The sequence below is a fragment of the Atractosteus spatula genome, chromosome 4 (assembly GCF_055471065.1).
Source record: "Atractosteus spatula isolate fAtrSpa1 chromosome 4, fAtrSpa1.hap1, whole genome shotgun sequence".
NCBI lineage: Eukaryota > Metazoa > Chordata > Actinopteri > Semionotiformes > Lepisosteidae > Atractosteus > Atractosteus spatula.
Genome location: NC_142709.1, coordinates 70,958,936 through 70,976,509, shown reverse-complemented (window position 1 = coordinate 70,976,509; position 17,574 = coordinate 70,958,936). Strand labels below are relative to the sequence as shown.

The 17,574-nt window shown below is 37.2% G+C and overlaps 1 protein-coding gene across 4 annotated transcripts in view; it reads left to right on the top strand.

Moving 5' to 3' along the window:
- LOC148837129 (neprilysin-like) overlaps window positions 1-17,574 on the top strand; it is a 36,491-nt gene that overhangs the window by 14,706 nt on the left and 4,211 nt on the right. For all 4 annotated transcript variants that reach the window (XM_088913782.1, XM_088913780.1, XM_088913781.1 and 1 more), the window contains 15 exons: window positions 3,836-3,916; window positions 4,052-4,147; window positions 4,247-4,365; window positions 4,775-4,840; window positions 7,758-7,892; window positions 8,597-8,698; window positions 8,936-9,072; window positions 9,159-9,252; window positions 9,569-9,697; window positions 10,493-10,591; window positions 12,467-12,544; window positions 13,614-13,717; window positions 14,480-14,538; window positions 15,787-15,906; window positions 16,602-16,735. In XM_088913782.1, the coding sequence (XP_088769908.1) occupies window positions 3,836-3,916; window positions 4,052-4,147; window positions 4,247-4,365; window positions 4,775-4,840; window positions 7,758-7,892; window positions 8,597-8,698; window positions 8,936-9,072; window positions 9,159-9,252; window positions 9,569-9,697; window positions 10,493-10,591; window positions 12,467-12,544; window positions 13,614-13,717; window positions 14,480-14,538; window positions 15,787-15,906; window positions 16,602-16,735 (1,553 nt within the window). The remainder of the gene's footprint in view (window positions 1-3,835; window positions 3,917-4,051; window positions 4,148-4,246; window positions 4,366-4,774; window positions 4,841-7,757; window positions 7,893-8,596; window positions 8,699-8,935; window positions 9,073-9,158; window positions 9,253-9,568; window positions 9,698-10,492; window positions 10,592-12,466; window positions 12,545-13,613; window positions 13,718-14,479; window positions 14,539-15,786; window positions 15,907-16,601; window positions 16,736-17,574) is intronic.

Sequence of the window (17,574 nt, the reverse complement as noted above, 5' to 3'; positions counted from 1 at the left end):
TAGACTGGACTTTAAGAGTTATTTGTAGATCAAGCTGGACAAAATCCAATTTCAGGATTTGAAATGTCTCACTATAGGGTGGTACAGTATGAGGTTTGTATTTGTAAGAGCTGAAACTGATAAAAAGCCAAACATATTGCAATAAAAATAAAAAGTTTAAAAATAAATTAAGCCCATCATCAAATCTTAATCATTATATCGGTGCAGTATGTAATGGTTTAAATGAAATACACATACTGTACTTTTTATATTGACCAATATTTGTTGTAGGTTGTTAAAGGTTATTTTATATAAAGGTTTCTTTATAAGTCATTTGTAAAGGTTAACATACAGTATGCTTCAAAGAATGAACTCCCTGATACAGTATGTGCACTGCTCTGATTGAACAGTGAGGGGTAAAGCATAATTCATTCAGAAAGACAGCCAACCACAATTTCTTCCTCCGTGTAATGTGAAACAGACGCCTGTAATTTACGAATTTGTTGGAACTGCCAGTTCATTGTGAATAATATATTTATATACTTTTACAACAAAAATACAACTGTCAGGTTGAATTTGTGACCCAGAATGCTGAGCCTTCCAGGAGTCTCGGCTTGGGAACTGCAGTTGCCTGGGTTGTTTATTAACTCTGCAACCCTCCCTGTGCTAGAATTCCAAAAAAGCACATTGGCAATATCAGCTCATCGTTCTTCGATATACCAGGATTTGACAGCTGCTCTACAATTTGGAAGTAAATCACTTGTTTAGCAGCAATTAGGGAAGCATTCTGTACTGTGTCAGAATTAATTCCTCTGCAGAGTGGTTATGAAAAAAATACTACAGTATGCCTTTTTAGCTCTGATTTGTTTGTGTAACTGGCAGCAGAACGTCCCATGTGATGGAGCTGATGTGGTGCTGTGTAGGTTTAATTTTTAATGGGGCATCATTAATTGATGATTCTTGGAAAGGTCTTTCTTGAGGAGAATCGGACCCATGCTGTGTCTCTTCCTAGGAGTGACAAACTCTCAGCATCACTCTTGCCTTGCCTGTTTGGGTAACCAGCTGCATCCCCACATGCCTGCTTTCTGGCTTCAGCACTGCCTGGGGCTGTGTGAATTTCAAGACCCGAAGTGATTACAGAGTCTACTGTCAATGTAGTGCTGTAGACAAGACACCAAACTGGTGAAGAGCTCAGCCCTGAATTTCGTATTCTCCATTGTTTTCATTATCTCCTATAAACACGCCATGTTTTTGATTCAACCAGTATCCACTCATGTTTTTTTTTAAATCTGCACTACTGTACTTTGCACTCAGGTGTAAAAAATGTAACAAATATTTTTTACTTTTTTAAACATACGCAGGTTGGATCATGACACAGAGTAGTTCCCCTAGTCTAGAGCTTGGAAATATGGTTTTAAGAAAGTTCCAGCATCGGTTTCTGAACAAAATACATGACATTTTGTGGAGGAGCTTGTGCATTTCTTATTTTTTTAGCATTTTGAATTTTTCGTGTCTGAGCTTGAACTCGACTGGCTAAGTGAGAAAGATGCTAACGAAAGATCATACCTTCAACAATCAGCATGTTCTGTGTAACCAGACAAGCTGACTGCCAACTCTGGAGGCTTTCGGGGTGTAGAGTTTCTCAAGAAATGTCATTAGTCCAATTTTCTGTGCACATCTGTCTAATTCTCTGTGCCGGCCATATAACATTAATTGATTCAGGAGAGATCAACGTGTGAGGACTGATCAGCCCCTTAAATGTATTTCTGTTAAACACACATTAGCTACAGAGCCTTTTACATCTAAACACTGTTTAATATGAACATGGAATTTCTTTTACCTCAAGCCTTTGGGCTTTCTCTGGAAGAGCCAACTGTTAATGTTGGCTATTGAATATAAAACGTCTTCAATGTGTGTTGTTCAGAATGCACAGTTTAAATTAGCATGCATGCAGTGATTCTGCAGGAATTTATCTAAAATAGATTGCTCTGAGCACTGTAGGAAAAGTGGAATGATAATGCATAAAACCGCAATCAATTTGTTTAGCTTTATGTCCCAGCAGGAGATCAGCAATGCAGATCAGTGGTGAAACGTGTGCTACCAGGTTCAAGTGCTCTTACTGCTCTCATGGAAATGGCTGAAAATAGAGCTGTTTCAGATGTCAACATAGTGATTTTAATGTCTTGCCAATCATTCTGTTTCATGATAGATGCTGGATAGAATGAAGAAGACTCCTTGGCTGGTCTTGCCCACTCCCTCTCAAGCCCATCACAAAGCCTCATTTGAGCTTGTTTTAGTTCCATTTCATGCAGTCTACCTCAAAAGGGAATTTCAATTACCGGTTTTGTTGCAGCACAGCAATGTGATGAAATGCAGGCTATAGTTTGAATCCCAATCAGTATTATATTAGTGGAAATTATTTGACATCTCAGGATAGATTGGTATATATTGTTTTGTGTGTGTGTGTGTCAAAAATAGGTTAAAGTAAGCTGAAACTATCTGGTCAAAGATATGCACCAAACAGGGTATTTGGAACTATGGCATAGCCAGGAATTTATATCTGGGTTAGCAGAGTGGTGTCAGGGTCACCTACGGAGGTGGCATTTTTAAAATAAATTATTTGCCTTCTAAAATAGAAGATGCAAATTGTTGTTAAATGTCAGACAATATGGAATTTTAGGGAACTCCTAAAATGGGGTGGCAGCTGGGATGGGAAAGCCATTTTTAGGGTTGGCAACTGCTACCCTGTGCCTTCCTGTGGCTACACCTCTTGTCTGGAGAGCAGGTTTTAGTTAAGATTAATGCATTAGAGGTCAGGCATTGGAATAAACACATTAGAAGGTTAGGTTTTAGTGGAGGGCAGACAGCTGTGATAAAATGTGGACTTTTTCCTTCTACGTATAAGAAAGCACACCATTAAACGTGCTTAAGAACAGAATCTAGTGCAGTGTTGGAAAAAACTCTAATCCTACCAAGCAGTATAATGCCAGAGAAGTTCATGCAGGTCTGACAGTTTGACTTCTGTAATCCAATCAAGCAAATTTGATTGGTGCCCTTTCACAGAATGTTCCCCAAAAACATTTCTATTACAGCACAATTAAAAATACATTGGAGCGTAACTAGTGGAACCAAAATATTTGCAGTCAGGTCCCACTGTACACAGGTCACAGGTAGTGAAACACTTTTTGGAACCATTGCTACTGCTATGAGAATAGTTTTCATTTGCTGACTTCTGATGAGATAATAGTTTTGGGATTACAGGAACAGAGCTGAATGTGCAGTTTTTACAGATGCATCATTCTCTACATACCACTTCCAGATACTCTGGAAAGCGTTTGTGCTTAGATGACTTTGTAATAAAGTTAAACTTTTATTCCATTGTACCTATGGCCAGATTTAAAAGGTTTTCATCGTTAGATCTTAAAATCATGGAAAAGAGAATTTGAGCTTTGGAGTTTACACGTAGATGCTTGATAGATCCTGCACACAATAGATTTTGAAGTAGAAGTGTGGAAAATAGTAATTCAGTAAAATGCAGTATTACGTTTTGGACTAAACATGCAGTAACACCACAGAATGTGACTAAGACACTTATTTGCTCACCGTGATGTTGTTGAACTTGATATCCTGTTTTCTTTCCTCAGAATAATTCATTTCTAACTACCAAACAGGCTAGGTGAGCTGCATGGCACCCTCTTGTTGGTAACCTTTCTTACATTCCTATATCTTAATAACATCAGATGATTCCTCCTATTTTAGCAACTAGTGATGCACTGCAATAGATTCGGAAGGAGAATGATTAGTGAGAAGAAAAAACAGCAATATATTAAAATGTGATATATTATTTTTTTCCTAGATGTTCTTGAAAGGCCTGACCAAGGAGACATCAGTGCACTGACCAAAGCAAAGACACTGTACAAATCATGCACAAATGAAAGTGAGTTATTTTTGAGACGCAAAATTCAGATGGCTGATTATTCACTCCAGGCCCACTTTCTTGAAAAGATTAGGTTTATGTAATCACGAAAAGATGTGTTTACATGTGAATAATCAAGGATTTACTTTCTCACAGCAAAAATTGAAAGCAGAGGTGGCGCTCCCCTGATAAGCATCTTGCATGATATTTTTGAGTGGCCTGTAGCGACTGACAACTGGGAAAATGAGTATGGTAAGCCATTGTGTATGCAGTATGATCAGGGCGTCTTATGTGTGAGACCACATTCAGCAACCCGAGTGCTACTGATGGAGCTCTTGTTTTTTTTCTTAGGTAAAACATGGACAGCTGAAGATGCAGTTGCCAAACTAAATGAAAAATATGGAAAGCGAGTTCTTGTAAATTTTTTTGTTGGAACAGATGATAAAGATTCTAACGTCCACATTATTCACGTATGTAACAGAAAAATGTGTAACAGAAAAAAATACATGCCAAGAAATGTTTATTCTAAAGGTCTTTTTTAAACTAGCTTTCTTTTTATTTTAAACAACCTTTCAAAAATGGCTATTTCTGCCTCTCTGTCTTCAAGTATTTTAATGTTGTTTTTTGTGTGCTGTTTGGCACATTTTGGGGGTCTAAACAACTTTGAGGATGACTTCTCTTACAAAACATCAGTATGTGTATTCTGTACTTTGCTATTAAGGAACAGCTTATCGAATGTTACAATAGCACATGTTACTAGATGACAGTCTCATGAAATATTTATCAAACTCAGAGAGCTAAATTAGAGGAAAATTTTCTTCTGAATCCTGGTATGTAAATACTGCTGTGGTAATAATTATTCCTTTTTTTGCCTGATAGTTTGATCAACCTGGGCTTGGTTTGTCTTCACGAGACTACTATGAATGTACGGGTCCCTATAAAGAGGTAGGAGTGCCATTTTCATACTGGCTTAAACAACAGAGAAAGTGTCTTTCCTCATTGTACATTAGAAATCATTTAACTTGAAAACAAAATACATCATTCTCAAACTGACCTTGCTCAGTCAAGCTTAGCCTTATACTTTTCCTATAAGGTAATGTTATTTTTGTTAAGGGAAATTTTATTTTATTTTTTTCATCTTGGTCAAAGTTGGGTTTAGGGGTCAAGTGTAGCTCTAATGTATAAGAGATAAGATCACTTTATTAGCCATATACAATTTCTTGCATTAGGAATTTGTCTTTTCGCATACCCCAACTTGCTCTCCATGAGACACACAGGCAGTTCTGAGAGTGAGAGTTAAAATTATAATTAAAGAACCTTTTTATGTTTTAACACAAAACTTTAATCTTTTACAAATTAGATTGATACTCAGTTTTATATGTGTTTATGATCATATTTAAACATTCTTAAGCCATTTAAGCAGAAACAGTGGTTTCTCAGGTCACGTGTTCACAGCAGATTAAGAAGAATGGTCTTTCATGCTCTCTGACTTTTGGTGCTGCAGAGTTTCTTTGTCAGGATTGTGCTGGGGCTGGCAGTGTGTGGGCAGGCTTAAGCAGTCAGGAATCCTGTCTTTAATGCCAGATTTGTGGTGTGAACACCATAGTCAGCAGTGTTCAGAGCTACAGTACATGGGTGGTTTGTTTAGTTTTGTCAGTTTGTTTGGGAGGAAATATGATAGACACTGAAAAGTCTTCCTCGTATAGCGTAGCTACCTGTACAGTATGTACAGCTTTGAATGAAATAACACCACTTGGTTTTTCAATAACTTTTCCACCTCAGAAATGTCTTACAGTGCATGTATGGAGCATTTTGTGTTACTGTGTCTGTGTTACTTTTAGGCTTTTAAAGGATCAGAAAGTCCTGCTCAGTTCTACAATATGTGCATACATCCATACTGTAGCTGTTATAGTTTCATCTCAAGATGTGCATTTGGCTCAGTGATCCTGCTTTAAGCATAACGTTGGTTTTGTCTTTCATTTAAAGGAGGAAAAGCTCTTATCTGTCAGTGCAAAATCAAAAGATACACATCAGGCTCCCTACTCCATTTTTCCCTGCAGCAAAGACACTGAAAGAATACTACTGTAGATGTGCCATGTCTTCTCTATAGACCACAACTCAGAGTGCACAATTTTACTTGTGACCTTATTGTTTTTATGTTTTTCACCTCACTTACAATGGGATTCAAAAGTTAGAGCATTGTCAACATTGAGCACTGCCAATAAAAAGTCATTTGAAACATAAATAAGAAATACTGTTTTTCCCTTCAGATTTTAATGTAGGCCGAAATCAGCAATTTAAATTAGTTGCATCCTCTCTAAAGTCAACCAGACTCTGGCCTGTGGGCATTTGAATCATAATTCTTATAACTTTTGATCATGTTATTGTTTTTCCTTTTAATGTGTAATATATTCCTCTTATGAAGCTGTAACACAACACAAAACAAGATTAATGGCTCTGCTGTGGCATCCTAACTGAAAACAGATGTACCGTTGGGTCATTCTGCTTTCTGCTTACTGTCAACCTGTGGAGAAGAATACATTGTTGGAAATAATATTTAACTCTGTAAAAACATGAGTACAAAGAAATGGGAGCTGTCAAAGTCAATTAACTTTTAGTACAAAATTGGTAAAAGGATGTCATCCAGTCATTGAATGAAGCTAAGGTATCAGTTAGCAGTTATGCAGCTAATTAAATAATTAGACCGATTATGTAACTAAGGGCTTAGATGGAACAAAAGGCAGATGACACCAGGCCCACCAGGAAATGAGTTTGAGATCCTTGCTTTAGACCATAAATATTTTCTTGAGCTTGTTCTGTAAAAATATTGAGGAATTAAGAAATGTTAAACTACTCTTCTTTAGTCTTTCTTTGTTAAGGATATTGCGTTATGTGTCGTCTACGGCAAACTCTGTTTGTCACACTGTATAAAAGGACTAACTTTATAACCGTTCAGAGAGACTGGCCAGTGCAGGCTGCTCTCCTGTATGCATGCGAAATCTTTCACAGACAGCAGGACTCTGTCATTTATATGACCCAACAATATAAAGCATCTCATATGAATCATAATAAGAACAAATTGCAAATATAGAAAACCAAAATACAAGCAAAGCTTATTTGTTTTTTTCTGGTATCTGCTATATCTCTGAATTCAAGAAACAGAAGTTTGTTGACATCACATAATAAAACTGGAAACAAAAATTACAAAGTTGGAGGTCTTTCCGATCTTGCTGTATAAATACAGTAAACAAAACACAATGTGAAGATATATAATATAGTTTATGTATAAATACAAATAAAGTATTTACAATAAAATAAAAATAAATATAAATAAAGTTATATTTAATATTTAACAACTAGTGTTTCTCTGAGGTCTATGACTCATGAGTATGAGTGCGTACATAAAATGATTAATCACAGAATGCACATATTTTTGTATTTCAAGAAAAAAAATCAAATAGTTTAAATTTTACTTTTGGTGTACTAGGTAGTGTTGTGCTTTTCTATAATTTGTGAAATTATTATAAATTGCATTTAATAGCAATTATCAATAAATTACTGATTAAATGTCATTGAAATCTTCATTTTCAATGATCTTATCATCTTAATAATGGTGAACCTCTAAAAAATCTTTGTTTTATTTGACCTTAACTCTCACATGTTTTGCTTTCAGGTTTAGTTATTGAGTACTAAATAATGTTTTATATGATGTGCGAGATGTGCAAAATATTTTGAGATGTTGTCAAAACAACCAGTATCAACCAGTACACCCTCAGTATTACTTGGACACCATAAAAAGTAACTTACTGACAGTATTTCTGAGCACTCTCCAAAGCTGTTGCTGTGTTTTGTTTCGTTCTAGGCATGTGTCGCTTACATGAAGTTCATGACGGCAGTGGCGAAACTGATCAGAGAGGACAGAAACATGACTGTGGATGAGGCCAACATCACAGCTCAGATGCAAAGAGTGATGGCTCTGGAGAAAGAAATTGCTCATGTAAAACAACTTATTGTTTCATACTTAAGGTTAGCTGTATGAATATGTCAAGGCTCAGACTTTCTGAGCTTCGTGTAATATTTTTTTCCACAATTTGGAATCCAAAAAAATAAGGTAATTCTAGTACTGTCTGCCAGGCTTTCATTGGTTTAGTTCTAAATGTTTTTCAATTGAATATCCTCCAATTACTGTTTCCAGAGTTCAGAAGAAAGCATTTTATTCCTTGCTGTTAATTATATCTCTCATGGATTTAAATATGTCATGGGAATGCTTCTTCAAAATATATACAACCCTCAAGTAAGCTTTATAAAGCTCGGTTTTAACTTTCCATGAGTTATTGATTAACTTATTTTTGAAAGAAGCCAAGGTATCAGTTAATAGCCATGCAGTTAATTAATCATAGGTCTTATCTGTTGAATCCTTTTTTGCACTTTTTAATCAGCCAAGTCAAGGTTCCCTGGAATGTGTGAAGCAAGTGCTCATTCTATACAGAGACATAATACAGGAGATTGTGCTGGCAAAGCATGAAGATCACACTGTAACACAGAGAACGCTTGTTTCATGTTAATACAATGTGAGAAGTTAGACTGGATCTTTCGCAACCCTTGAACTGTTCATTTTTACATACAGTAGGTGATCTTTCTCCTCTCGTATGCTTGATAATTTGCTTTTTTTTTCTTAATGTCTTGCCCTTTTTGTCACAGGCAACAGATAAGCCAGAAGACCGTAATGATCCCGTTCTGCTCTATAACAAAATGGAACTGGGAGAAATGAGGAAAAACTTCTCCTTAGAAATTGATTCAAAAGTAAGAGTCCTTAAATTTTGGGGTGCCTATCATATTTGATAAGAATAAGAACAGTAACATTGTACAACCCACCAGCAGGCCAGTAAGTGATTCATTAAAGCATATCACCATTTTTAACTTTGCTGGTGCAGGTAAATCCTTTTGAATACATTATGCTTCTTGGCAATGCAATCAGTACATAATATCAAAATACACACAACACAACCAACAGGGCATCGAATATTTTGTTCCATACAGGAATTTAACTGGACCCGTTTTGCTAACAATATCATGGGAGCTGTGAATATTACTGTCACAGAGCAGGAGGCTGTTGTTGTGTATGCACCTAATTACCTGAGGAAACTGAATCCTATCGTTTCTAACTACACCGCCAGGTAAGTAGCAGACTTCTCTTCGCCACATCACTACACTAGCCAGATGAGGCAAAGGGGTTAAAACCAATTTTTTCTTTCCCATTCAGAGACATTCAAAATTATATTGTGTGGCGCTACATCATGGATCTGGTGAACAGTCTGAGCAGATCGTACAAAGACACAAGGAAAGCCTTCCGCAAGGTAAGTCTGTGATGCAGGGCCATGCTCCGATATTTAATGTAATGTGTGCAGAATTGCCTTATCTGGTGCTTGTACAATATCGACCAAGGTATCAATGGCATTTTGCACACTTTCAAGAGAATGTTGCTTCCATTTCTTTGTGAATCTTTACTAGCAGTCTTGCAGAACTGCAGGCATTGCAGTGCAAGGGACCTGAACTCATTATCGTGTTGCACATAATTTTAGCAATCCACCTCTACAAGGTGCTGGGCTCCATTGTAGACATCATGCTGGGGTGTGATAGACAGTACTTTTCTGTAGCTATTGTCATCCATAGGCCCTTTATGGAACAACCTCGGAAACAGCTGTGTGGCGTCAGTGTGCCAACTACGTCAACAGCAACATGGAGAACGCAGTGGGAAGACTGTACGTTGAAGAAGCTTTTGCTGGGGAAAGTAAAGAGATGGTAAGCTGAGCTTCGTGCAAGGCCCTCCTTCAAGGATTAGTTTGCCGTCAGTCTGGTAGAACAGTTTCTCCTCCAAGGGATGACCCATGATATATTTGCATGTCATCAGATTGCAGTTTCTGACAGACTGCAAATCAGGCCACAAGTGTGACTTGTGACAGATCTGCACTACAGAGGGTAATCGCAGCTTCTGCTGGATGCCTGCCAACACAGAACAGATGGGAGGTGATTTTCCACACAGCTTTGGTCATTTGGTCTGATGACAAATTTAACATTTCTTAAGGTGCTACTACTTTCATCTGTGCTCACTTCTTCTGGAGGCGAGCTGTTTAGTTCCTTTAGTTGGGAAAAATGTTTTTTTTATTTGATTACTAGAAAATAACAATTAGAGCAAATGATCCGGCCTTTCCTTTGATATGTGTGAGACAGAAATGGAAATTTACATTCACTTTGAAATGCTCGTACGTGCACACCTTTCAGAATAAAAGCTAGTCTGGCTTCAGAACGTGAAGCTTTTTATAAACCCTTAAACACATATTGACTTATCGGAAAAAAGGGTTTTGATGTATGAAGTGATAAATTAAATAGGTCTCACATGGCAACTAACACAGGTCAATGAACCCAGATAAACCTTGCTGTGGCTGTACAGTAGGAGGAAAGAGAAACAAAATCCTGTGCTAGGATTTGTGCCCAGATTGTTTAAGTGATATGACTTTTTACTACCAACATATAGCAATAAAAAATAGTATGTGTAAATACATATTACAGGCTTTATTGTGCATCCATTTGAAACAGGTGGAAGAAATGATCGATGAGATCCGGGAGGTATTCATTAACACTTTAGATGACCTTCAGTGGATGGATGAGGAAACCAAGAGAAAAGCAGAAGAAAAGGTTTGTTTCAGCTGCACAGCATAGCGTATCGCAAGGGGCTCTGGGGTAGGTACCTGGGACTTGGTTATGAAAGGCACCCTAAACTTAAATCTGTAGAACCACCTCAGCAATCCCTAATACTTTAATAGCACCAAAGAATAACAGCATGTTTCTAAAGAACTGGACCCAAACCCATAATACTCTCATAGCTGTCTATTTTGTGTCTTACATTAAAATACTGCCGCTTGATTCATCTCATCAGGGAGCTGTTTCGCTGCCTTTGCTGAAAGACATAATTAAATCATTAGAAACTTCCCAAGGGCTGGAGTGTCCAGAGAGAGCCAGGGTGTACAGCAGCTCGGAGATTGTCTGAGTGTTGAACTTTTCCGTCTTGGCATTATTTGTTTTCCAAAGTTCAATATTTCCAGGGGCCTGTTGCATGTCTGGGAGGGCTTCCTGTCACAAGCAGTCCAGTCAAGCGTGGCGGAGCACTAGAATTAAGTTTGTTGTGCTCCGCTGAATTATTTTGTCTCAGAAATCAGCTATGCCTGTTTCCCTGATTAGCGGTGAAGGACTGGAAAAGCTGACAAAACCATGCTTCAGGTTAATAATGATTGGCTTCTCTCTATCATTATGAAAACAGTTTTCAGAATTTTGAAAGCAGCACTTGGCAGCCTTATATCCCCATCGGAGTCAGAGAATCACTTATACCGATTAATAACTGTGTTTGTGACTTGTTACCTGTTGAATATTATAGGCATTGACATCAGTTCTGAAAGCAGGAGGAACTGGAGTTCAGAAGTTACATTTACATGCAGGTCTAAACATGTATTGTATTACATCAGGAAGCAGGTTTGTTGGCATTACGGGAAAGCATAATAAAGTCATTACAGACACACTGTGTATTTTAGGATACGTTGTGTTTAGGCAGGATTCAAGTTGCAAAATAAAAGAAAACACCATGATGAACAGCTTATGTACAGCAAAGTCTTGCCCAGTCTGGGTTCATAGTGGGTTTGCTGAGGGGTAGGAGGCTCAAGCTCATGGCTGAATTCAGGGGGAGGGGGAGGTGAAGAGTATGAGGTCATCCTTGCTCTGAGTTGGGGAGGGAGAGTATCAGTGAGCTCATACCTGGTCTGAGATCGAGCTGGGCAGTGCAATGCTGTCCTACTCTTTTAGGAAAACAGTATCTTGGTAGAAGTTTAGACAAGAAACACATTTATTTGTCCATGGGGCTACTGCACATCACAGAAAAAAAGAAGGGGAATGCTCAGTCATTCCCCTTACCCTTTAATTTGGGCCCTGCATTAGAGATAGAGCCCTCTGATCCACCTCTCCCCAGGACTGTATGTAGACGCACAAGACACATTGCCTGGACCCACAGGTCTATTTTCTCCTCTTTGGGTTTTTGTGTTTTTCTCTCTTCCCTGGCCAATTATCCACTGTACCTATACAGAACATACAGTACAACATCTGTTGTGCATAAAACATCTGTTGTGCATGCTTTTGTCTGTAAAACATCTGGAGAGACATGGGGGGCAAAGTGTACTATAACAAATAGAGGCTATCTGAGATTTAGATATTTACAATATCTGTTTGATTTTATCGTGGATGGGAAAATATTGTAATGAAATATATTACATGTTTTTTTTTTATTAGGGGATGATTAATTCAAGATTCTTGTTTTAAAATTTTGATTTATACTTAAGGTAATGGAAAATGTTTAAACAAAGTTTGGTTCACTGTAGGAACTGATTTTGATTAATTAGATGCAGAACCAGTTACTGTACATACCTGTTTAGCCCTCAGATGATATTTCAACCAACAGAAAAATGTTCGTAGAAACATAAGGAAAATTCATGATGTCATTACCTTATTAATCTTTTATCTTTGTAGGCAAGAGCTATTAGGGAAAGGATTGGATACCCAGAAAATATCAAGGACAACGCCCAGCTGGATAAAGAGTATAAAGATGTATGTTTAAATTGTATAGAGCTACTGTTGTGAAATGTTTTCTTTTAACTACACTATAAAAATATAACAATTACACAATTAATTATGACTGTGCACAGAAAATGAAGAATTCATCTTAATGTGATGTAATTAGTGGAGTACCACAGGGATCTGTACTAGGACCACTACCCATGATCTAGATTCAGTTGTAATGAATTGCTCAGCTGATACCTACTAGGATTAGCAGATGCTGTAGATCAAATTCATAACGATTTAATGTAGATAAAATTCAATACTGCACAAGAACTGTAGACAGGTGTAGGGTATTCAATGTAGACAAGTGTAGGGTATTTCATGCAAGCAGTGAAAACATATACTGTAAATACAAAATGGGAAAAAAGGGAGAAGAGGTTTCTTATGATAAAAACGTAGGTGTTTATGTTGACATATCATTTACATAGAGTATACTAGATAATATAGTAAAACAATAAAAAAGGCACACACAATGTTAGGATATACAGGAAAAAAAACATTTAATTTAAATGAAGTTTTGTTATGTAAAAATTGTAAAATGCACTAAAAAGACCCAATTTAGAATATTAATTCTTGAAAATAAGAGAAATTGATAATGATGTTGTAAATTATTATCGTGTGGTGGAAAGTCATTTTTATCTTTGTTCTTGACTTACAGTATGAAAGCTGCATGTTGATTACTGTTACTTCAAATAATTTCAGACTGTAGTTTTGGGGTCATTTCTCGATATGTAACCCACTGAACATTTGAACTTGACAAAGAAACTTAAAATGCTTCATGTGCAAATATATTAATTATATTTAATATATGTACAATTTACATTGTACAAACAAACGCTAAAACTCTCTGCCTAAAGAGGGAGTGAAAGTGAGAGATAAGGAATTGTTTTAAATTGCCAGGGGGACATGAACCCACTTGCCATCAGACTAGTTGTCAGATTCTATCAACTGTATCTCCATGTCATCCACATCTCTCCACATTCGCCCAGTTCACTCTCATTCCTACTTTACATAAAATAGTCTCCAGAGTGCCTTTTTTCATGTTCTTTTGCCGCAGTTAAACTACAATGTGGAAGAATACTTTGAAAATATCCTCCAGAATCTGGAGTTTGGACAGAAGAAACGTCTACAGAAACTCAAAGAAAAAGTCAACAAAGAGGAGTAAGTGTCTCTGTTTGATTTGAATTCTATCTCTGCAATTTAACATGGGAGAACAGAACAAAGTGAAAAAAGAAAGTAAGAGAAACAGAACCATTTTTAATACAGGTACAGAGACCTTTATTAAAGCCAAACCCCCAGAGTCAATAACTGAAAAGTTATTCAGTTTTTGTGACATAATTATCAGCCTTCCAGTGGGTCTGTGGTGTGCTCAGTTTCACTCTAACTAAAATTTGATTGCTATTTCAAGGGCAAATTCACCTTCCCGAGTCTCACAGCAGTGAATTACACTTCTCCAAAAGGCCATACACTGGACTCAGGAGAATTCAACACTATCTGGGAGACCTAGGAGGTTATGTCACATAACAGACTCATCTCTTCCACCTGCATGCTTTAAATGTACAACTTGCTGTGTTTGAGTCTCCTTTGTTTCATGTAGCATGGCACACATACTGTACAGTATCCGCTTTTAGTAGCGGTTTGTTTTTATATGATAATGGTTTTGTCACATTGTGTTATAGTACGATTCCAGTTTCTAGCAGCAGCAATAGTTACTTTACTTTCCCTGTAAGCACATGCCATACTACCCTCTCCCATGATCAATGAATTGGACAACAAGTTAAACAATAAGTTAAGTTTGATGTTTTGGAAAACTTGGTTCTAACCGTTGTATGTTGTAAATATCCCAAACCTTAAAATCCAGTAGTATTATGATCTATGTAGAAAGTGAAGATTTCAATAATGCCACTGTTTTGTAATCTAAAGGTGGATCACTGGAGCAGCTATTGTCAATGCCTTCTATTCTTCAAGCAGAAATCAAATAGGTAAGATTTTACCATAAAAATAATAAGTAATCACTTACAGTACATGTGACAAAGTGCATGGTCAATGGATTTACCAGCTTTGAATGAGTTAAGACCAAGTTGTAGGATCACTCAATGATCAGATCCTTGAAGGGAACAGAAAGCAGATCTTTATGTACAGTATGCATACAGGAGCACAGTACAGAATACCGTTCTAAATGTAGCTCAGATTGAATACAGCGGTATTTCCCTTTTTTATACAGTGAGAGTCACACCAATTTAGTCATATAAGAGACATCCAAAACAGTAGCAGATATTCCAGCAGAAAAACATCTACAAGATATTTTCTTAGGTAGGTTCAATTATTTGCGTACCAAGAGAGCATTTAGTTTCAAAACGGAATGTCTGTTACCTGATAAAAGAGAGTCGTGAGCAATTGCAGCTATCAGCCAGCTACTCACCAAAGCTAAGGATAATTATGAGAACAGGACCTGTTGTTCTTTTCTCAGAGCACAAAATTCTTAATCCTTTGGACTTTTTCAATCCCCCCCTTAGAAACTCTACCAACACAGTCAGTTTCTTTTAACTAAAACCATATCTGTCTATTCTCTCTTTTTAGAGGAAAACTCAGAAGGATCAGTATCATATTTGCCTGCTATTTACATTAGCTATGGGATTGTATCCCGCAATATTTGCTTTACAGACACTGTTAAATATTGTGCCTTAGTCCTTTAAAATCCCTTTCAATAAAAAGGGGAAGTCTGTGGTCCTCCTTTGAAAAATATTGGATAGGATTTAGAATACTGTGTGCCAGATGGTCTTTATAAAGCCAGTTTCACTTTAAAAAATGTCAAGAATTGCTGTGCTTATATTCCTAAGCAAGAGATGTTATGCAAAATGAAATCAGCCCTCGTGCCTTTTTGAAACAAATTCTACTTTTTAAAATGAAAATGACCGCTCCATAATGCATTACAGCGTACCACAGAACTTCTGGGATGAGCTTGCATGCTGTATGTGTCACCTGCAATTTGCCATTTTCTAATTTCAGCCCTTGATTGAAGGGGAAAGAAACTTCAACTGAGAAACGGCTCAATTGAGCAATACCGAATGATCCCACGAGTCAGCGTTTAAGCATAAAATAGATGACTAAATAGGAGTTACAGCACTGCAGCACTGAATCATTTTTATTGACCAATTATACTGGCATTGCCGCTTGTGTATTCTGGTTCGTGTTTTAATGGAGGAAACATCTGTTCTTCTTTTTCGTAGTTTTCCCCGCTGGAATTCTGCAACCGCCCTTCTTTGACAAGGGTCAATCCAAATCCCTCAATTACGGTGCTATTGGCATGGTCATTGGCCATGAAATCACCCATGGCTTTGATGACAATGGTAAGAAGCCACAGTTATATTCTTCACATTTGTTTGAACAATGGGAGGGGGGGGGGTTTTGAAGGAAAGTATTGATTCCCTGGTTTGTATACATTGTGAAGGCAGAGACAAAGTGAACTGGCTTTTCGAAACAAAAGGTGCTTAATCAACTACAAGAAAGATTCACCAGTGTTTTGAGACACTCTTACCCCTAATGCACGTACTGTACTGCTATGCCTTTGATCCAGAAAAAAACTTGCATGTGGTTAAAAGGTTAAGACCGTCTGTCTGCAGAATGTGACAAATCCCACACGGATTTAGTACCATAACAGGTAAGCATCTAATTCTTGTGTTTGAGAGCAGGATGAGGCAACACCTAGTGACTGCATGTTAATTACCCAGCACTGCAATCCTTACCGCCATAATAAATACTTTTGAAACAAGACAGGCACAGACACCCACAAGCACTTCAGAGACAAACAAAACTTTCATGTTAGAGTTAGAAGAACTCCATCTTCAATCAGCATTGTGTGCTTATTCTTGGCAGGCAGTCTCATCAACAAACAAGTATAATTTTGAAGACAATGTTCTCAGTGTTATAAGTGTTTTTCCTTCATTCCTTGACCAAAGCCAGGACAGTGCATTCTGCCGCAGAGTACAGTGTTGGTATACTGTTAAACTGATTTGATGCAGTGAGTTTTGCTTTCTCTAAACAGGTAGAAACTTTGACAAAGATGGAGACCTCACAGACTGGTGGACAAAGGAGTCAGCTGCTAAATTTAATGAACTTTCCAAGTGCATGATTGACCAGTATGGGAACTTCTCCTGGGATCTAGCTGGTGGTCAAAATGTAAGCATCCACAAAATGGTTATTATTAAGACAGAAAGTCTGATCTTAAAAAAAAGATTTGTGTAGTAGCTTAGTATTTGGGTGCCAATGCAACAAATGAATCTTTAAAAAAGAAATAACCATGAATCTAAAGATGTCCAGCTATGATGCGAAAAACCTCATGGATAGCTGCCCAAGGAAACAAATTCAACACAAAATTCACTAAAAGTTCTCAGGATTGTTTAGCCTACCGTATGCGTCGTCTGTTTAGAGTGTGAACTGATCCCCCCGCTGCTAGCGCACACATTGAGAAATCCTTTAGTAGTCAACAACCAACCAAGGTACCTAATTTCTACCATAATTAAGAAAAAATAAATTGAAATTAAATTACCTTGAGTTCGATTAAATTATGCTCATTAGTCACTTTAAAGGATAAGGCTAATTCATATACTTAAGAGTATTTCAAGTAATTAAAAAAGCTATGGGACCAATTCAATTAAATTCAAATTAAGGTGCCTTAAATTCCGATTGCTGAATTAAAAAAAAAATCATTTAGCATTGCACCATGTACAGTAGCTCTGTCTCTGACATGGGCATTGGTAGTAAAATGGTAACTGGTGGCTCAGTGTCTCAAACTTTGCACTGTTCAAATCAAATCAAATCAAAGTTTATTTATCCAATGCACAACAATACAGCGTGAAGCAGCAGTAGTTGCTGGCAATGAAATGTCTTTTCTACGAGCTCACTGGAGGGGGATAAAAATCACAAAATTAAAGTTACAAAAGAAGGTGACATAATAATACATAATAGTACAATAGAAATTGAATTAAATAAACTTAGACAATACTCAATATGAATAG